Source organism: Canis lupus, chromosome 27 (genome assembly GCF_011100685.1).
Source record: "Canis lupus familiaris isolate Mischka breed German Shepherd chromosome 27, alternate assembly UU_Cfam_GSD_1.0, whole genome shotgun sequence".
Classification (NCBI taxonomy): domain Eukaryota; kingdom Metazoa; phylum Chordata; class Mammalia; order Carnivora; family Canidae; genus Canis; species Canis lupus.
The window spans coordinates 23,989,285-24,012,011 of NC_049248.1; the positions used below are offsets into that span (position 1 = coordinate 23,989,285).

The window sequence follows — 22,727 nt, forward strand, 5'->3', positions numbered from 1 at the left end:
AAAAGGAATAATTAAGGGTCGCCTGGTGGCTCAGTGGTTGAGTGCCTGCCTTCAGCCCAGGGCATGATCCTGGAGTCCCAGGATCAAGTCCCACATTGGACTCCCTGCATGGAGCCTGCTCCTCTCTCTGCCTGTGCCTCTGCCTCTCTCTGTGTCTCTCATGAATAAATAAATAAAATATTTTTTTAAAACTAAAAAGGAATAGTTAAAAGGGCAGGGTGGCACAGTCAGTTAAGAATCTGAGTCTTAAAAAAAAAAAAAAAGAATCTGAGTCTTGGTTTCAGCTCAGGTCATGATTTCAGAGTCATGAGATCAAGCCCCACATCAGACTTCACAGTCAGCTCAGAGTCTGCTTAAGACTCTCCCTCTGCCCCTCTTCCCTGTGTGTGCACACACACACACTCTCTCTCTCTCTAAAATAAGTAAATCTTTTCTTTTTAAAGATTTTTATTCAGAGAGATTGAGAGAGAGAAAGCACAAGCTGGAGGGAAAGGCAGAGGGAGAGGGAGAAGCAGACTCCTGGCTGAGCAGGGAGTCCGATGTGGGGCTGGATCCCATGAGCTTGGGATCATGACCTGAGCTGAAAGCAAACGCTTAACCAACTGAGTCCCTAAAATTAATAAATCTTTTTTAAAAATTTAAAAAGGAATAATTAGAGAATCTTAAAAGCTTTTTGAAACATGAAGGCTAAAATTTTAGAAATAAAGATTGGAATATAACATTGATGAAATCATCCCCTGACCCAAAAAATTTTTAAATTAGAGTATTGGTCATAGAGGTCTAATATCAAACTAATAGAAGTCTAAGACCCCAGTAAGTCTTAGTTGTTACCTCCTATACATGGGACACTCTACCTCCAGATCATCCTATAGTTTTTTTATACGTGTATGTAGTCCTCAGGTCTTGGCTCAGAGCTCATCTTCTCTGTGACGATTTCCCTGACCAGCCAGTATGAATTAGTCCAAGCTTCAACTCTGTCACTTAAATATCATTTCATTTCATTTTCTTCCTATTACACCACTAATTGAAATATGTGGTACTATATGAGAGTAAATCATGATATTAGTTACTATTTATGTAGAACTTACTTTGGATCATGCACTGTTATAAGTGCTTTATACCCGCTATCTTATGTAATCCTCACAGCATCTCTATGAGGTAGGAACTATTACTACCACCATTTTTTAAATGGGGAAACTGAGGTACAAATAACTTGCTAGAGGTCACTCAAGAGCAGAGCCAGGACTCACACACCTGCAGTGTGGCCCCAGTCTGTGCTTGTACCTACCACTCTACACGACCTTTCTCTTCAAGGGCCATGAGGGCCATGACTTTGCCAGCTCTTCATCTTCATGGCTTCAAGATCTTCAGCCATGCCTGATGTTTACATAAATGCGCACTCTTCATATATCTGTTCAATAACTGCATTATACTATTGAGGTCATCAGTATGAGGGAAACGGAAAGAAGGAGGTAAATATTTTGCTTGAAAGCCAGTATTTTGCTTGCAAAATCTCAACTACATATCCAATGTCTATCACGTACAAGTTCTGCTTTCCACGTAACTGTAATACACAGTTCCACTAAGCTTTTCTCCACTGTATAATGAGGATCCCCTTTCCTCTGGTTTCCAAGAACATGTTCTTCCATGTTTTCTGAGCTCTTATCAGCAGTGCTTTTAACATCCATGTTTCTACCAACAGTCTGTGACTTTTTAGATATTCTCTCAGGCCTATACCTTTTCTCTACTACATCCCTCACCTCCTTCTAAGTCCTCACCAGCAGCACCTTTAATTTCCACATTTTTACCAGCAGTCCATTTCAAAGCAAGCAAGGCTTTTTCTATCCTGCTCCTCAGAGTTCTCCAGTTCTCTGCCCAATGCTCAATTCAAAACCTCTTCTACATTTTTAGGTACTTGTTACAGCAGCACCCCATTTCCAAGTACCAAAATCTGTATTCATGTCCTATTGCTGCTATAACAAATTACTGCAAATTCTGTGGCTTCAAAGAACAGAAATTTATTATGGTTTCAGAGGTCACAAGTGCTAAGTCAAGGTGTTAGCAGGGCTGCATTCCTTCTGAAAGCTGTAGGGTTAGAACTTATTTCCTGGGCTTTTCCAGCTTCTGGAAGCCACAGAAGCCACTTACATTCCTTCCTCCTCCATCTTCAAAGCAAACAGTGAAGAATATGCAAATCTCACTCTCTCTCTGTCTCTCTTACATATACACACACACTCCTCTGCTTTTTTTTTTTTTAAGATTTTATTTATTTATTCATGAGAGCCACAGAGAGAGAGAGAGAGAGAGACGCAGAGACAGGCAGAGGGAGAAGCAGGCTCCATGCAGGGAGCCCAACGTGGGACTTGATCTTGGGTGGCCAGGACCACAGCCTGGACTGAAGGCGGCGCTAAACCACTGAGTCACCCCGGCTGCTCTCCTCTGCTTTTATCATCACATCTCCTGACCATGACCATCCCGCTTCCTCTTATAGAGACCCTTGTGATCACACTGGGCCCACCCAGATGATCAAGGATAATCTCCCCAGCTCAAGATCCATAACTTAATCATAACTGCAAAATCTCTTTCATAATAAGAAGTTTCTGGGGATTAGGACATGAACATCTTTGAGGGGCCAGTATGCAGCCTATCACACTCACCAACCACGTATAATGGGCCAGGCACTGGAAGACAGACAGTTGCATTGTAGTAAAAAGCAATATGCTCCCTGCCCTCAAGAAATGTATGATCTGGGCAGCATGGGTGGCTCAGTGGTTTAGCGCCGTCTTCAGCCCAGAACATGATCCTGGAGATCCAGGATCATGTCCCACATCGGGCTCTCTGCATGGAGGCTGCTTCTCCCCCTGCCTCTCTCTCTCTGTATGTATCTCATGAATAAATAATAAAATCTTTAAAAAAAAAACCTTAAAAAAAAAAAAGAAATGTATGATCTAGTGGGAGAGTCCAACATAAATCCCAAAACCACAATGATAATCACACCAGTGAATAACTGTAGATTGCAGTTAGTGCTCTGAAAGACTGGGAATCACAAGGGGGTTAGTGAGGGTCTCTTTGAGGTAGCAACATTCAATCTGAGGCTGGTAGGGTGATAAGATGCTAGGTAGATGAGGATTAAGAAGACTGTCTGAGTAGAGGGATCAGCAAGTGCAAAGGCTCTGAAGAAAAAGTTTGCGGGATGAAGGGAGGTGGACACAGTAGTAACAAGGTAAGGCTGCAAAGAGGAAGGAGCTAGATCTGTCTGGGACTTCTAGAGCATAGAAGAGACTTTGGGTTTTATCCAAAGCATAACAGTTAGGGGTTCAGGAATTCTTTTAAGCAGATGAATGATGTCATTACTTTGTTCCATGGAGAACAGATTAAGAGTGGGAGATGGAGATGAGCAAGAAACATTTATACTCAGTGAAGAGAAGACAGTCACTTGAACTGGGCACACAGCAGCTAAGATGGAGATAATTGTACAAATGTCAGATATATCTTGAACCAAAAAATAACCTACAGGACTTATAATTTAGTGTGACTCAAAAGTCCAGGGTATGGCCATAGGTGTGGGGTAGCATCTGGGAAATGTAGGCAGTTAAGGGAGATGAAAAATTAAAGGGACTGAGATACCAGAAAGGAAAATGAGCCATCCATGCACCTTGAAATAATATAGGAAAATAAGACTTGGTTGGAAGAGAGAAGCAGGAACCAGGTGCTAAAATCTTCAATGGATAATGGAGGTAAAGTGACCAGGCTGTCTTTCAATGATAGTTACGAAGAGATGGGGTATCACAGAGTGATGGTATTAGTAGCAGAGAGGGGTTTTACAGAAGGAGCCTGATATGGAAACAGCATTGGGCACAGAAAAGGAGATCAACATACCTCTAATTCTGAGAAAGGAAGGTGGAGAAAATGAGCAATATCCAGTAGAGAAAGGTAAGGAAGTGACCTCATCTAAGGCCAGGAGGAGCAGGACATATTTAGGGAGGGTGACGAGAAATGTGCTAATATTGAGTTGCAAAAGGTATTGTGGACAAATTTGGGTGGGAAGTTCCAGTGCGTGTTGAGTCAAGACAGAAACCACAGAGCATGGAGAGAGAAGGTGAATGAAGGCACTGTGAAAAAGGTGTAACCAGATGCATTTAACTGGTTGCGAGGTTGCCAATGTTGTGAGTTCCAACAATTCATTCCCTAGAGGATGTTGGATATTCAGGGCTGTCTATGTTTACCAGTGGTCTGGAAGGGAGGCCAGGCATATGCTTCCTCATGGTCTTCTACGGTAAGGCCATGGGCGGTTGAATCTATGTTCAAAAGTCTGAGGTTGGATAAAACTGGTACCTACAATGCTCTTACCTATATTCATCTGGCCTTCTTCCATGATTCTGCTCAAACTTCATCTCCACTATAAAGCCTTTCCTGATTTCTCTAATCTTTGTTATGCACCATAGTAACTTGTGCAGACTCCTACTGTGGCAACTATTATACTTTATTGCATTTGCTCTTTATACATTTCTCTCCCTGAATAGTTACTTCTCAAGAGTAAAAATAATGCTTGAATTATTTCCATTTGCCTAGTACAAAGCCTGATGGTCTTAGTAAGAGCTAATCAAATGAAACTCCAATCAATCATTGTTTGCTAGTCACTATTATAATATATAAATTTTAGATTTGAAGAAGGGTTTGTATACTCTTAATATAATAGTTACTGCAGTTTGGTTTACACATTATGTTTAACCTGCCTTCTCAATAGATCATTTTCAGTTAGTTAAAATTAAATACAATAGTTTAGAAATTTTGTCATGATATATATCCTTGGTCTTATACAAATTGTGCTGAATTACCCAGTATTTCTGGTATTTCTGAATTTCCCAAAATTTCAGATTTTCTAGACAATGGCTTTAGAGTCAAGCTAAGTTCACTCACTATAAGGCAGTTCCATTTCTTTTTTTTCTTTAAAATTTGAATATAATAAATTTATGTGTCAAAAATCAAACAATACATAAAAATGTACAGCAAAAAGTCTGATGGAGATTTTCCTAGTATATTTAGAGAGCCTACTGATTATTCTCTCCACTGTTTTTTTACCTCCTTCTTTTTCACACCTGATGAATATGTGGGTGAGTTCTAATCTTTTGTTGTTACAAACAGTGCTGCAATAAATACTCTTGTTTATACATCATTTCACACATTTATAAGTAAATACAAGGCACTTCCAATTAAACTAAGTATTAACAACAATGATGCAAAACTATTAAATCTATCTCATGTGGGCACATGATGTAATGAGTGCTGGGTGTTATATACAACTGCTGAATTACTGAACTCTACCTCTGAAACTAATAATACACTATATGTTAATTAATTGAATGTAAATAGAATAACTTTTCCAGCAAATATAGAGAAAAAATATGATCTTACTTTTCTTTTCCTTTCTTTTTTTTTTTTTTTTCCTGAGAGAGAGAGGGAAGGAGGAAGCATGTATGCAGTGGGGAGGGCAGGTGGGGAGGGAGAGGGAGAAAATCTTGGGCAGACTGCACTAAGCATGAAGCGTTTTGCAGGGTTCAATCCCACAACACTGAGATCATGGCCCGAGCTGAAATCAAGAGTCAGACACCTATTGACTGAGCCACCCAGCACTCCTGATCTTACTTTTAATTTAATGATCTCTCCTTTAGTAAAATATTTTTGATTATACTTACTCCAAAGGATGGGTCATTAAATTATTTTAAAAGTAAGAACATATTTTTCCTCTGTATTTGCTGAAAATTTTTTCCTTAATAGAAAGGATGGAGTTCTTATTTTCCTTGTTATACCAAAATTACTTAAGACTCTCAGTTAGGCTAGTGAATCACGTAAGTCCTAAAACATATCATATAAATATATTAACATATAACCAAATATTTCAATCCTAAACAACTTAATTATACTATTTAATTTAGCTTAAATAAGTAATTTAAATAAGTAATTTAAGCTAAATTAAATATTTAATTTCTATAATTAGCTTAGATAACTTAAGCTAAATTAAACTGACTTAGGGTTGAAAAGGATATTAGTCTTTTTTTTTATTTTGTTGTCATTGTTCATATTTGTTGTCAACTAAATAAGTGAATAAGAAATAAATGTAACATTATATATCAGTTATGGTGTGTAATAAATTTAACTTGAATTTAAGATACCGATAGTGTGATCTTATAAACAAAGAATGATTGATCTCAGGGATCCCTGGGTGGCTCAGCAGTTTAGTGCCTGCCTTTGGCCCAGGGCATGATCCTGGAGTCCCAGGATCAAGTCCCATGTTGGGCTCCTTGCATGGAGCCTGCTTGTCTCTCCGCCTGTGTCTCTACTTCTCTGTGTGTGTGTGTCTCTCTCATGAATAAATAAATAAAATCTTTAAAAGAGAATTATTGATCTCTGAGCTGTATTATTTCAAATACTAAATATTAGAAATAATATTTTAAACTGATATTAAAAATAAATGGGTTAGTCATAATAACTGATAATATCACCCTAAAAAAACACTCCTATCTCGTGTAATTAAGTTTATATGGTTGCAAAAGACCCCTCATTCCCAGCTTCGAAGTACTGTCCTTTACAGTAAGTGGTAGACTGATGGGCTACTGTAAATAATGTTCTCAGAACATTGGTCAAGAGGAAATAAGGTGCCTGGTTGACAGCAGGAATGACGTTAATGTTAAGAGGCATGCAGGAAAGGTATGCATGAAAGGATGTCATTGACGTCCTTTAGCTACATATTCATGGAATTACTGACATTACTGATAGAAAATTTGCTCAAATGTTACTGGAAAACAAAATGTCAGTTTAGTTAATAACAAATTGTACATTATGGGGCACCTGGGCTGCTTAGTCAGTTGAGTGTCCTATTCTGCTCAGGTCATGATCTCAGGGTCTTGTGAATGGAGCCCTATGCTGGGCTCAACCCACCCCTTCTACCTTGGTGTATGCAGAGGCATTCACGTACTCTCTCACTCTCTCTCTCAAATACATAAATAAATATTTTTTTAAAAAAATAACATTGTACTTTAAGACCAAGTAATGAAAATGCTCATAATGTTATATGATATTTTTTTAGAAAGCATAAAGACTTGTGACTAATGAGTCAGCATAGCCAAGCATAAATGGTTGATGTATATAACTGAAAGGAAAAAGAAATAAGTTGATTATCAGGAAACTTTAAACAGCAAATATACTAAGTGGCAGACCTTCCACAGAAGATTTGAAAAGTCTTGGTTGTTGAGGTATTAAAGTGAAACAGAATTGAATGCTAGAAAAATAAACTCGAAAGAACAATCCTTCTTTAGCAGAAGTAAATGCCGAAAATGACCTAATAGATTTTTTCTTTCAAAATTCCAGTATTCAATGAACACTGCCTCTAAGTGCCTCTTTTGTTGGATTTGTCTGTCAGTTTATGCATTAATTAGATTGCTTAAAAACTGCATTGTTCGCAACAACAGAAAAAAAACATGTTAAACAGTATTGGAATTGGTTAACATTCCCAGACACATGACTTTGTTCTATATTCTAAGTCAGTTCCTTGAGATATGACCGGAGTTTCCCATTATAAACTGCCTAAATATGAAAACAGTAGTGATTTAGCAGAGTGGCACTGCTGGGTTTGTTAGGAACTTTGTGGTTTTCAGTTCATAATGCTATGCATTTTTTCAGAAATATTTATTATCTGTTTATGCTTATAGTCTTTTTTACATTCTGTAAAAAATCTATCGGTAAATAGCTCTATATAAAATGACTTTGGCAATAGGCATTAAAACATGAAAATACTTACTGTTTTCTATGTTTTTATAAACCTTTATCTTTTGGAGGTCAGCCAAAGCATTGACCCTAAATAAATCCAGATATGGAAAGATGTAGCTGCTGTTTGAAAAGGAAGAGGTATTAAACCAATCTGACCTACGAAGCCTAGAAATAGTAGATGATTTAACTTAGCTAATATCTCTAAAGCACCAATGATGGTACATGGTTCAGGCCAGAGGAAAGGAAAGGTGAGTGCAGAGAGATTGCAGGACATAATCAGTATCTTATATCCTAACTTCAAAATATAACTCTATTTGTACCTTTCCACCTTGTACCTAAATTCATTTCACTGTGAAAATAGTCACTGTTCCCAAAACGTGCTTAGGGAGTGAACCATAAGGGGAGAGGTATAAATGGGGCAAAGGAGGTTAGGAACAAATATGTGGAAATGTAAGAGCTCGTTCCAAGGTACAGCTTATGACTAGAGGAATGCACAGACGGAAAGGTTATGGGAGAAGATTAGAAAAAGACCTCATGCACTAAAGCTACATTCAGTAGACAATAGGGAAGGCATAGACATATTTTGAGGGAGGGAATGACATTATTAAAATAGTACCTTAGGAAATTGAGCTTGAGACCAGCTGAGAAACCTGAAATAATTCAAGCAAGAAGCAATGAGAGCATAAATCAGTCCATTAGCAATGGGAAAGAGAAAACATATAGATATGGAGAAAATAGAATCCACAGGATATGATATCTCATCGAATATGGGGGACAAGAGAATAAGAAAGAAGTAAAAGATGGTTGACATTGGATCAAATATCCACCTTTGCTACAATCAGCTGTGGCTAAGGTAGGGTCACCTGGTAGGAACATGGCCTTGTAGGCCTGCCTCTTTGACAGGCACTACCCGTAGAGAATTAAATCTAAGAAATGGGAAAATGAGGCATCCAAAACTATTAAATTCCACTAAAAAATTGTGTATCGGGCAGCCCAGGTGGCCCAGCGGTTTAGCGCCACCTTCGGCCCGGGGCGTGATCCTGGAGACCCAGGATCGAGTCCCATGTCGGGCTCCCTGCATGGAGCCTGCTTCTCCCTCTGCCTGTGTCTCTGCCTCTCTCTCTCTCATAAATAAATAAAATCTTTTTTAAAAATTATGTATTAACCCCAAATAACCATGCACACACTTCAAAACTAGACTGAGATCAAAGATTATCAGGGTGAAGATTCTGTAAATCCAGTTCTATTCTGTGAATAGTATAGGATCAAAATATGCCACCCCAAACTATGCCACTTTGGCTTAAGGATTACTTTGAGCTAACAAGAATGGAGACAAGAGATGTGGAAAGAAACCTTCCTGGCGCTTCCGTTCGTTCTCTGCGCACGGTCTGATTCACTTGGAAGCCTAAAACCTGTGCCCTTATCCTTGTTACTTTTCTACCAGGTTATCATTCTTTGTTCAGTTACTAAATCTGATCAGCACAAGTCCTGGTCACCCTTTGAGTGACTCCTCACCATATTTCTCATGTGCATGTATACTGCATGAGCTAATAAACTGGTTCTTCTCTCATTAATCTATCTTGTATCAGTCTAATTTGCATGACTCCAGGTACAGAACATAAGAGGATATGGGGGATAAGTTTTTATTCCTCTCCTACACTGTATACATTAAATCTTTATGAGATAAAACATAAAGAAAAAACCTGATAATTCACATGCTGCTAAAAAAAAACAAAAAACAAAACAAAAAAACAAACAAAAAAAAAAAAAAAAAAAAAAACAAGGAAACTGCCTTTCTGTTTGAGCTAAAGCCAGGCAATTATTTGGGGTTTTTCAATATTCAAAGGACAGGGTGGATCCTTTATATATTTTTATACTTCAGTTGATTACAGAGGTAAGAGCCAATAGCTCTCTACTGCTCTAAATAAGTAGATCATTTCTGTATCTTCCATTAGTCTCCCATGCTATACGTACTCTACTGTCCAGGTTTTTTTTTTTTTAATTTTTTTAAATTTATTTATTTATGATAGTCACAGAGAGAAAGAGAGAGAGGCAGAGACACAGGCAGAGGGAGAAGCAGGCTCCATGCACTGGGAGCCCGATGTGGGATTCGATCCCGGGTCTCCAGGATCGCGCCCTGGGCCAAAGGCAGGCGCCAAACCGCTGCGCCACCCAGGGATCCCTGTCCAGGTTTTAATAACAAATAACTGAGATGCAAAATGTTATACCTATGTATGTTTGAACATTTTGCTGGAGATTGTTTATACTTAATTTTTTAAAAGATTTTATTTATTTATTCATGAGAGACACACACAGAGGCAGAGACATAGGCAGAGGGAGAAGCAGGCTCCCTGCGAGATCCCGATACGGGACTCAATCCCACGACCCCGGCACCATGACTTGAGCCAAAGGCAGATGCTCAACCACTGAACCACCCAGGTGCCCTTGTTTATACTTTTCATAAGATTTACAACGTGATATTGGACACAAGTGATTCCAGAACCCTGGTAAAGGGGATACCATGTTGGACTAGGACTCAAAATATCTAGTTTCTATTATGCTCTGTTATTTGTGATCTTAAACGATTCTAGTATTCTGATCTTTATTTTCCTTATCTGTAAAATGGGGTTAATAATAGCTGTAATGCTTTCTTCATACAAATGTTTTGAGGTTACAATTCAATATGTAATTTATATGGCGTTTAGAAATGTAAAGCATCATTATCTTAGGTAAGCAAAGAAGTCCTTCTTCAAACTTCAATGTATTTCTTCTATAAACACCAGCACTAACCCTGCAAGTATATGAAACATTCACAACATTGAAAACCATACAATCAGGGCGCCTCGGTGGCTCGGTCGGTTAAGCGTCTGCCTTCAGCTCAGGTCACGATTCCAGGGTCCAGGATCCAGACCCATGTCAGCCTCCCTGACCAGTGGAGAGCCTGCTACTCCCTCTCCCTCTGCCGCTCTCCCTGCTTGCACTTCACTCTCTCTCTCAAGTAAATAAATAAAATCTTTAAAAAAAGAGAAAAAGAAAAAGAAAACCATGGAATCCCTAAGGAATGCATTGTTTCCACCATAAACTTTATAGCTCCATTTTAACTCTACTTTTTATCTTCAAAATTCAAATTAACATTTATTGTAATTCCAGATTCCTGAGCTACCATCTAGCACTAAGATCAAAACAATGTATCTTTGAACCTGAATCAGCTAAAATAAAATATACTAGACAAAATCACCCTTTAATGTATTGGTGGAATGCTAACAACTGCTGAGTGATCACCCGGTGCAAATCCATCCTTGGCCTCATGCCCAAACTGTGTTGAGATCTTTGTAGGTCATGTAAGAGATATCTGTGGCATGTTTGGCCTTGAACATCCCAACAGGTGCTCCTTCTGTCTAGACTTAAAAGGAGTCAGATAGAATTTGAACGTTCTAATTACATCCTAGGCTTCTTAGCATTTCCTAAGGCCACTGACCACCTATAATTAAAATAGTAAAAACATTTCTCAGACTAGGATAGACTATAAATACAATTGACCAAATATTCAGATCTACATATCAAAATAATGAATAAATTGGTTCTTTTTAGATGAACTATATGACAAGTATGAAGGGAACTAGCTGGATTTTTTAAGTATTCGACAGTTTTTCAATTACAAAGAATCATGTGTTTTTCAGTACAACTTCTCTGGATTATTGCTTGTAGCAATATAATTTCCTCTATTTTTTTTAACTTGTCTTCCCTTTTCCCTCTCTTGACTTTTTATCTTATTTTTGAAACATGAATATCTTTTACTCTCACCCATTAATCACTGAACACAAGAGAAATGTTTTTGCAAAGTAACTTTTCTCACAAAAAAGGCACAGCCAATATGACAAGGGAAAATGTTTATGTGATGGGCTGTGCTGCATTAAAATGGTGATGTAATTTCTAACTTCTTTTTAAAATAAAAACCCTCAATTTATAGACGTAATATTATTTAGCTTGTGGATTTGAGAGGACTAATTAGAAGCATTGGTGCAATTAGCACTCTGCTTTTGACTTTGCATTCACCACTGCCATTGTGAATCAGACCAGATCTTATGATTAAAATGTCCACAAATATTTGCAAAGTAATATTTGTAAATCAGAGCATCTCGAATGTTTACTTTCTTTTTAAGATATTTTTTTTTTTTTTTTTTTTTTTTATTCATGATAGACACAGAGAAAGCGAGAGAGAAGCAGAGACACAGGCAGAGGGAGAAGCAGGCTCCATGCCAGGAGCCCAATGCGGGACTCGATCCCAAGACTCCAGGATCGCGCCCCGGGGCCAAAGGCAGGTGCTAAACCCCTGAGCCTCCCGGGGATTCCTCCCCACCCCCCTCAAATGCTTACTTTTGAAATATTTTCAAAACCTGAGTTGCACCTCACATTTATATCTCAGTTGATTTATGCAGAATCTAATGACAGAGGTGTTAGAATGGGCACTGACATGTATTACAAATGGGCTACAGAAGTTCAGGAAACCAATCAGTAGGAATGTCTACCATATGTTATGTTAAATGTTTGGAGCAGTTGTACAGCTGTTGAGGGAATGAAGTTGCAACACAAAGACTGCCCACATTTACAACTGTAAAGTGAGCAGACCAGTTTCCCCTTGTACTCAGAAAGAATGACAGTACCATACCCATCCCAGCCTGGGATAAAGTATCATGCAAGGTCCTAGATTCTCTTCATTAGATGGTAACCAAATCCCCTTAGGCATAAGGGGATCTGTTATTTATAGGAATTGTGGTTGCCAAGCCTAAAGGGAACAGGAGAAAGCTCTTAACTTCCTATCTTCCTCCACCCACTGAGAGGAGGTCCTTCAAAGAAGCAGACAACACAAAATCCCAAAAGATATAACCAACCCAAACACTCAAGACAGCCAGTTTAGAAACAAGTTTTCATTGACGGACAGAAATAGTTTACTCATAAGCCCAGACCTCTCATGTTAATAACAGTACTACTAGGCTGTTCACTTTGCTGGTTTATATCTTGACATTTGAAATAAGGACCCTGAGGGAAGTTGAATATGCCATGCCAAAATTATGGCTCTTTGGCATAATAATTATTTGGACTGGTTATTGTTGAGAGGTGTCAGACACAGGACAATCTCTGAAAAAACAAAATTATGAAAACAATGGAGAAATACGCAGCTACTCAAGGAAATCACAGCTTCTTTTTCATTCTTAGTGTAAATCTCTATAATAATCAAATGACTGTTTTCAACTTTCTTTTATAAGATTTTAAACCGTTTCAAATCATTAGACCTTCTCAGGGTTCAATGAGCTGATTGGGCAAGAGAAATTCTTGCATACAAATGGAAAATTTTCCTTCCTTTCTCTCTGTAGTTTTTTTTTTTCTTTTTAAGATTTTTATTTATTTATTCAAGAGAGAGACAGCAAGAGAGAGTAGTAAGAGGTGGGGAGAGGGGGAAGCAAGATTCCCCACTGAGCAGAGCCTGATGCAGGGCTGGATCCCAGAATCCTGGGATCATGACTTGAGCCAAAGGCAGAGCTTAACCAACTGAGCCACCCAGGCGCCCGTCTCTCTGTAGTTCTAAAATCAAATGAAATGATTTATTATGGAAACTAATTAAATGAAATATGAGCCCAAATTAAATTCGTGTCTTTTTTTCCTCCCTTTTCCTTTTTTTCTCACCACCAGTTTCTACCCATATCCTTTTGTTAGGCCTGCTGCACTAGCTATGCATCCCTGAGCCTTGCCTGAGGGGCCCCATTCTGTGTCTGAAAAATAAACCTCTCTCCCTGCTAGGCCCCAGGTCCTACCCCCTGCACACAGACAAATGGCCCTTTCCACCCCTGCTGCCAGTCAAAGCCCTCTCACTTCCTTCACATCACTGACAATGACTTCTCCTGTCTCTACCCCTTTAGATATGCAGCTCTTTTAAATCTCCACCTTAATTTAGCAAATCATAATATGTACTTACTATTCTTATACACATTCTATTCATTGTATATGCTAGTTTTCTTATTCGGTTGCCTATGCTGTATGTGTCCATCTAAAAATATAAGGTCCTGGGGAAAAGAGCCATGCCTGGAAAACATGCCAAGGACAGAGCCTCTCATGATGCCATGTGCAAAGAACATTCAAAAAATAATAATAATCAGAGCAGCAATACCTAGGTGAAAGGAAGGTACAGATCTTTTTGAAATAAAAACAACAAACTTAAAGGAACTCCGTGTACTTCTTAGTTCAAGCCTAGAAATCAACCTTTTCTTTCCTAATCTCAGCAAAATATCAGAAAAGAGATATGAGACTACCTGAAGATATCTTCTAGATCACCGGGTTATAAAAGTACTTTGCCAAAGGGATTGGGGTTTTTGGACTTACGTTAAAGCATCCATGAATTAACAAAAATGCATAATCAACAACTCCACATAGGATAGGGAAAAGCTGGAAAGGCAAAAGTGTTTAATCTCATAATTCTCTTTTTACTCACTAACCCTATACTCGATGGAAGTGTATATTTCCCTTGAAATTAGCAATGAGCAGGGCAGAAATAGAATATCTGACTATGGAAATAGGGGGTGCTAAATTTTTCACTGCAGCAGCGTGATCTCGTTTTAACACAAAAGAGGGTTTCCACTCAATTCCTGACTAATCTTAGTAGAAATTTTTGTTTGGCACCGTTTACATATTATTTCTGGTAACTGAAATCGTGGATTGGGATGGGTTGCGGGTAAGTGAAGTTGGAACCTTACTTCAATCTTCCTCCTTCAGAATGCTGAAACGTGGGTTTATGTCTCCTAAAAGTTCAGTTTGCATAGCTCTTCCTCCCAAGATATTTAGGTGGCAGGCCTACCTGCACATCCTTTACTTTCCTTTAAAAAAAAAAAAAAAAAGCTGCTCTTCAGTTTTTAACGTAATTGAAGTCTTCCAATGAGTAAGAGCAGGAAGACGGTTTTTTCCCTACACCTAAATCATCAGAAGTAATAGGCAGCTAGGCTAATTATCATCGATTAGCATAAGAATGAAAACCATTAAGGCGGCTCCCACAGTTTAATAAGAGAATGCCCTTAGGCTAATATGATTTGTAACTCATAGAAGCTTTGCATTTCCACAAGCCAAAGACCAGCCTTCTGCTTTTAGGAGCGCAGAGGCAGTCTCCCCTCCCTCTCCCACCGTCATCCCGGTTCTGCATTACCGACATCCCTCCCTCGTTTCGCACACCCGCCAGGAAAGCCCTGTTTACAGCCAGGAACGCCCCCCCCCAAGACCTGGTCCCCCCACCTCCCGTGCATCGTAGCAATTGGAAAAAAAAAAAAAAAACCTTCCTCTTCCTTTCCAAACTTCAAAACAGGTAGGGGGGAGGGAGGGGGGCTGCGAGCAGCCTTTCATCTCCCGTTTACAAACGCAGCTGTGAAAAAGCCCGAGGAGGGCACATCCTGTGAGCAAGTTTGCAAAGGAGGGCAGCCCGGCTGGCCCCGGCGGTTTAGCGCCGCCTTCGGCCCCGGGCGGGATCCTGGGGACCCGGGATCGAGACCCGCGTCGGGCTCCCTGCGTGGAGCCTGCTTCTCCCTGTGCCTGCGTCTCTGCCTCTCTCTCTCTGTGTCTCTTATGAATAAATAAATATAATCTTAAATAAAAAAAGAATGTCACTGGGCAGCCCAAGTGGCTCAGCGGTTTAGCGCCTGCCTTCGGCCCAGGGCGTGATCCCGGAGTCCCGGGGTCGAGTCCCCCGTCGGGGTCCCCGCATGGAGCCTGCTCCTCCCTCTGCCTGTGTCTCTGCCTCTCTCTCTCTCTCTCTCTCTCTGTCTATCGTGAATAAATAAATAAATAAATCTTAAAAAAAAAGAAGAAGATGATGATGATTGCAGGGGCAGCCCGCGTGGCTCAGCGGTTTAGCGCCTCCCTTCGGCCCAGGGCGGGATCCCGGGGACCCCGGATCGAGTCCCAGCAAGGAGCCTGGCTTCTCCCTCCGTGTCTCTCTTTCTCATGAATAAATACATAAAATCTTAAAAAAAAAAAAAAAAAAAAAAAAGGAAGGAATGGAAGGTCTCGATAACACACAGCGCTGCCCCCGTGTCTCCGCGGCATCGCAGGCGCGTCTTTGTTACCTTCATGGTGGCGGGGGGCGCGCGGCGGGCAGCGCGGTGCGTCCCCGGCGGCGGTGCGGGGCCCGGAGCCCGGAGCCCGGAGCGCGCGGCGGAGGCGGCGGCGGCGGCGGGGGGGCGCCCGCGGCTGCTGCTCCACGTGGCGGGCGGGCGGGCCTGCAGCCTGGGCGGCGGCGGCGGAGGTCGCGGGCCGGCTGGCAGATTGCATCAGCAGGAAGAGCCCCGCGGCGGGGTTTCCCCAGCGCGCCCCGCAGGGTCGAGTCTCCCCCGGCGCCGCGCTCCAGGGGGTGCCGGTGTTTCCAGCGCGTTTCCACGTGCTCCGCCCTAGTTCCCGACGGCGAGCCTGGCGATGCCAAGGAGAAGGAGGGAACCCATCACCGTCGCCACTCCCTCCCCCGCTGGCCGCCAGCCCGCCTCACTTCCCACTCCCCCGGAGGAACCTTCCCGCACGTCCTGTTCAAAATCAGACAGTGGATTCCCATCATCAAAAGCAGAAAAGTTTAAACGTAGAGGACGTGTGTCTGGCTTTTGCGTTTGCCAATCTGTTTCTCCCACCCTTTGTTTCAGTGCCACAGCCCACCGTCACATGCCACCGTTTTTTGCCAGTTTCTTCTAGATCTGAAAAAAAAAAAAAAAAAAAAAAAAAAAACCTTAATCCTTTGCCTTGAGCATATAGAATTCTGATTTGAACATTGCTTGCTAGCCCGGCTCATCCTCTGTGGGATGCCTCCCCGTTTCACAAGAGCTCCAGCGCTGTTACTTTTCCAGACCAGATGATCAGGTCAGGCACCTGAACTTTTGCTTAAATGCCCTCCTGCTTGATCACCCCCTCTGGGACCCTCCTGTTTTTGTTCATCTCAGATGAAGTCTTCTCTAGGAAGGTCTCACTGAGTCTCTCAAGCAAACCTGAGCCTTTTGTGTATGGGGGTGTGCTTTGTCCTTACCCTGTTTAAAAATCCATTCTCTTTGCATTATTTGCACAGATGGCACTTCATGAGATTATGAGATTCTTTTTTTATTTTTTTGAAGATTTTATTTATTTATTCATGATAGAGAGAGAGAGAGAGGTAGAAACACAGGCAGAGGGAGAAGCAGGCTTCTTGCCGGGAGCCCTACACGGGACTCGATCCCTGGACTCCAGGACTCCAGGATCGCGCCCTGAGCCAAAGGCAGGCACTAAATCGCTGAGCCACCCAGGGATCCCCGTGAGATTCTTTAAAAAAAAAAAAAAAATTTTATTTATTTATTCATGAGAAATAGAGGCAGAGACATAGGCAAGGGGAGAAGCAGATTCCCCCTGGGGAACCCGATGGGGGACCGGATTCCAGGACATCAGGATCACTACCTAAACCAAAGGCAGATGCTCAACCACTGAGCCCCCCAGGTGCCCCAGATTATGAGATTCTTGAAGACAGATCCCAGTGTGAAATGTGTGTAGGGGGGCGCTTAACAAATGTTGGCTAGCTGAATGAATGATTAAATCATTCAACAAAGTTATTGATCTCTTATTACATATCAGATTATCACAGGCAAGATTCTAAGCATAAAGTGGTAAACAATAAAAATGTTCTTTAGTGTGGGAAACAGAAAATAAACACTAATTCGGGTAGCAAAATGCCCATGCAATGATGAGTGTATTTATACAATGAAATATTATTTGGCAACAAAAGAATTACTGATAGATGCTTAGGTACTTGAATTAACCTTGAAAACATCACAGGAAATAAGAAAGTCATAAATGACCACATGCTGTGTGATTCCATTTTTCTGAAATGTCTAGGATACAAAGATTCATAAAGACAGAAAACGGATGGTCATTGCCAATCTAGGGAGACGGGGGAGTGGGGAGTAATTGCTAATGGGTACAGGAGTTCTTTTTGGGGTGATTAAAATGTTCTAAAATTGAATTGTGGTAATGGTTGCACAACTCTGAACATACTAAAAACCAATGTATTATACCCTTTAAATAGATGATTTGTATAATACATGAATTATATCTCCATAAAAATGTTATTTTTTAAAAAAAAATTATTTATTTATTCATGAGAGACACAGAGAGAGGCAGAAACATTGGCAGAGGAAGAAACAGGCTCCCTGCCCGGAGCCTGATGCGGGACTTTATTGATTCCAGGACCCTGGGATCACTCACAACCTGAGCCAGAGGCAGACACTCAACCACTGAGCCACCCAAGTGCCACTAAAAATGTTATTTTTTTTTTTTTAAATCAAGTAGCAAGTGCTAAGTTTCATGAGAAAACAGAGCATGGTAAGAGAAAAGAACATAATAGGGCAACAGACCTGAATGAATTAATGTGTAAGTCCTAGAGCATGCCTGTCAACAACTTCATAAGGATTCTTTTGATGTTGTTATAGGGTTGCAGGGTTCTTGTCTCATGGAGTCAAGAATGAATCTCAGGGACACACAAGGATGAAGTGATAGTTTATTAAGTGAGGGTGAGAACAGAAAGAAGGCTCTCTAGAGTGAGAGGTGTCCAGAGTGGGTTGCCACTGAGAGTTTTTATAGTCAGTCTTTGTAGAAAACTGATTAGGGAACTTAAAGCTTTTTTTTTTTTTTTAAGATTTTATTTATTTATTCATAGAGACACACAGAGAGAGAGGGGGACAGAGGCACAGGCAGAAAGAGAAGCAGGCTCCATGCAGGGAGCCCGACGTGGGACTCGATCCGGGGTCCCCAGGATCACGCCCCGGGAGGAAGGTGGCGCTAAACCGCTGGGCCACCGGGGCTGCCCGGGAACTTAAATCTTCTTGATGTCACCACTGATAGCACCATGATTATTTCTCCTTTAAATATCTGGTCTCTGATGTTTAAGACAAACCAGATGGTCTGGTTATGCTCCCTTATCTCTGGTTTCATTGGGCCTCAGCATTTCTGGGATTTCTGTGAGCCTGATCACATAGCCCCCTACCTATCTTTCCCTACCTACCCACCCCCTGCCTGTCCCTTACACATTCTGCCTCTGCAATTAGTAACCCTAACAGCCTTTAAGGAATGGGTCTGGCTGCTTCCTGGCTGCAGGCTATGTGGCAGTTAGAATCTATTCAGGGGTTGGTCCAGGTCCTGCAGTATGGCTTCAGGGGGGTTATGATGGACAGCAAAGGGTACACGCATGAGCACATGAAAAAGAATAAGCATAAAACAAGTATTAGGCCCCAAATTATGATCACATACCTTAGATAAGATCCCCAGTCACCAATTCTGTTAAATAGACCAGCGGTCGTCCTGACCTTACTTAATTGATCATGGATGTTCTCTATTTAATGAGACACCTTGCAGGAGTTATCTTCTCCAATGTTAAAACAACACTTGTGAGGAAACTGCTTATACCCCAAATGATGTAGCAATAGTAGATAGTCAATAGTGGCCTGGTTCTGGAAAAGTCCCACGCTGGCTTCACTTAATTCTTGGTTGAGTGCATCTAATGCCGGTGACATGTCATTTGAGGTTTGGTAAGAAGACAGACTGTTTTCACTTATTTCATGTTGTAAACCTGTTGTCATGCCTGGAATTCCTAGGATGATAGAGACAAAAGCTATGGTTTCTCCTTCAGACATGAGGATGACATTGTCGTCACAATCGGGAGGCAGGGAGGACAAGTCTCTGTTTGCCAGTGTCTAGTAAAGTACCAAAAGTTAATTGTATGAAAAAGTTTATTTTGCTTCTTTAATTGGGCAGTTAAATTAGTGAAATGAGGAAAACTCATGGCCCTTTGTTGGAAAATATGTCTTCCTTTTTTCCATACTGTTGAACCTACTGGTATGGAACAATCAGACCAATAAGTAAGACTCGGGGGCATCCTTGGAGTGACATTAATAACTTCATATGTTAAGATAGTACATTTCAAGGTCCAGGTGGCCTGGATTACAGTCCATGTAACGGTTAAGGTTTATGTATGGATTACCTTCATAGTGGATTACTTGCCCTTATTAAGAATTGGAGATCTTCAATTGGTTCATAGAAACAAGTGGAATTATCTTCAGAGGAGGTTGAGAGATCCTTTTGAATGGCCCATAGAGCAACAGGCACAAAGACTGTCTATACATGAATTTTGGGGGCAATTTTTGGAAGCTGACCTCAAGTTGTCTAGTTTAGGCAAACAATAAACATTTAAAGACAACGAGAACTGGAATTTAACATCTACAAAAGTGGGTTATTGAAACATAATTTTTCTCTATAAGCCTCATTTTTAATCACAGAGAGCCAAATCAGGACTAATTTGTTTGCAAGACAAGTCCAATTTTAACAAACTTGGCTAATTACTTACATAAGCTCAGTAAGAATAGCAATTAGCCATACAGATCTTTTAAAATCTGCTTTGCTGGGACTTTTATAAGGAATCTAGATTGAACTTTTAGTAGCCTCCTGAGACTACATATGGGCAGGTATGTGCTACTTGTGGAGGTTTCCCTGGGCTGTGACCTCCAGGGCCAGACTCTATCCTTTTATGTGTCTCAGAAAGCCCATGTCATTTATGGTATCCAGCGGCAGGCTCAGAGCGCTAGGTGGCCAGTCCTTAGGTGTGCTCACTGGATAAGGCCTGAAATTAGTCAAGGAGTATTTTGTCATGTATATCTTCAGAGTTCTCATATGGAACTCTCATTCATTTTGTTTATACCCAAGGCTCTGGTAAGAAGCCTAATTAAATGTTTGGCTTATTTTTGGCAGTAAAGCGTGCAAGCATCCTCTCTGATATATAGTTGATGACCTATCAGTAGACGAGGCCCTGGTACAAACATAGAGTTCCCAGAGAAAAAGAGAAGCCATTTGAAAACAAAAGTATGAAATCAGAGGTTGAGTGAGCTGGTTAGGGCTAGACCAACATTCCCTTCCCACAAGGAAGAGGGATTAAGTGATGCCTGGGTGGCTCAGTGGTAGACGAAATGAGCCAAATGCCCTGCCTTTGGCTCAGGGCATGATCTCGGGTCCAGGGATGGAGTCCCACATCAGGGTCCCTGGAGGGAGCCTTCTTATCTCCCTGCCTACATCTCTGCCTCTCTCTCTCTCATAAATAAATAAATCTTAAAAAAAAAAAAAAAAAAAAGAAAGGAAAAAGGATTGCCAGAGTCATTCCCTGAAGCCTGTCACTTGAGTCTTCAAGACCAGTGGCCACGCTAGTCAGTCTTACAGGACCAACAGGTACCCAGTGTTTACAAGAGAAGAGGGCTAAGCAGGGGAGATAAGTCTCTCAGAACATAAAGACAGAGTCCACATTGCTCATCTTCTGATGAATGAAGTGGTGATTTTCCTGGCCAATATGCCAAAAATGTTGTAGGGTTGCAGAGTTCTTGTCTCATGGAGTCAAGAATGAATCTTGCAGACACAAAAAGGTGAAATGATAGTTTATTAAGTGAAGTTGAGAACAGAAATAAAGCTGTATAGAGTAAGGGGGGTCCCGAGTGGGTTACCACTGAGGGCTTTTATGGTCTTTTATAGAAAACTGACCAGGAAAAAAAGAAAGAAAAGAAAAGAAAAGAAAGAAAAGAAAAAAAGAAAAGAAAAGAAAAGAAAGAAAGAAAGAAAGAACCGAAGAAACAAGACAGACCGAAAGACAAGAAAGACAAAGAAAAGAACAAACCCAACAGAAAACAAACAAGCCAACAGAAAAGAAAAAACAAAACCCCCCCCACTCCCCCACCCCCCCTCCCCAAATCCCACGCCCCGACCATCCCCGACCATCCAAACGCCCATACCCAGCACCTCCCCCCACCAAACGAAGCACAATACCTACGGGAAGTTAAATCTTTTTCATGTTACCACTGATTGTACCATGATTATTCCTCTTTGAATATCTGGTCTCTGATGTTTAAGACAAACGGGGTGGTCTGGTTATGTTCCCTTATCTCTAATTTCATTAGGCCTCAGCATTTCTGAGATTTCCGTGAGCCTGATTATGTAGCCCCCATCTATTTCTCCCTACCTAGCCCTACCTAGCCCTTACTCAATGTTAGCAACAGAGGAAGAAAGAAGGGGGTATGAAGCACTTTAAGAGAAGATAAAAGTGAAAAAGGAATTAGGGAATTAACATCCCCAGAAGAGTATGAGAATGATCTGGCTATGGCTGCCTTCTTTTTTCCCCTCCAATGTTGAGAGGAGGCTCCCACAGTTCTCCCTCACTGTTATATGTAAACTCTCCCAAAGTGTCCCTCCTACACACCAAAAATGCTGTTTCCAAATGAAGAAGGTCATCGTCAACCAAGATTGTTACCCTGCCAGCAGCACTACACTTCAAGAAAGTCACAGGGCACCTGAGTGGCTCAGTCTGTTAAGCATCTGCCTTCAGCTTGGGTCATGATCCCAGGGTCCTGAGATAGAGCCCCATGTCAGGCTCTCTGCTCAGCAAGGATCCTGATTCTCCCTTTCCCTCTGCCTGCCATTCCCCATGCTTGTTCTCTCTCTTTCTCTCTGTCAAAAAAATAAATAAAATCTTAAAAAAATAAAATAAAAAAGAAAGTCATAGAATATATTAAAGGCAGCTGAGTTCTCAAAACTTATATATTCCGTATCTCTACCAATAGGTAGTGCCTATGACTGTACTTGAGGAAGACAGAATTTCTAACTGTCCCCAGAGACGCTAACTTTGAGATTGACTTCAGAGCCCCAGAGAGCTCAGCTCCATTTTGGCATCACTATTATGAACAAAGTCTATTGCTGTAATCATTATGAATAATTACATAACTAACTTGCAGAATTTCTCTTCTGAATCTTACCAAATATTATCTAGAGGAAAGGAAACTCGCAAATTTTCTCAGTTCCTGGGACTTGGGAAAAAGAATTAGCAAAAGGCAATAATGCTTTCTGTCATAAAGAGTAGAAGGAGGAAAACAAAAAAGAGTAGAGGG

General features: G+C 41.0%; 1 protein-coding gene across 1 annotated transcript in view; it reads right to left on the reverse strand.

The window, feature by feature from the left end:
- The window catches only part of BCAT1 (branched chain amino acid transaminase 1), a 107,325-nt gene extending 91,432 nt beyond the window's left edge, over nt 1-15,893 (reverse strand). Inside the window, exon 1 of the mRNA XM_038577079.1 lies at nt 15,873-15,893. Coding sequence (XP_038433007.1) covers nt 15,873-15,878 — 6 coding nt within the window. The 5' untranslated portion in view covers nt 15,879-15,893. The remainder of the gene's footprint in view (nt 1-15,872) is intronic.
- Nucleotides 15,894-22,727: the final 6,834 nt, after the last annotated feature.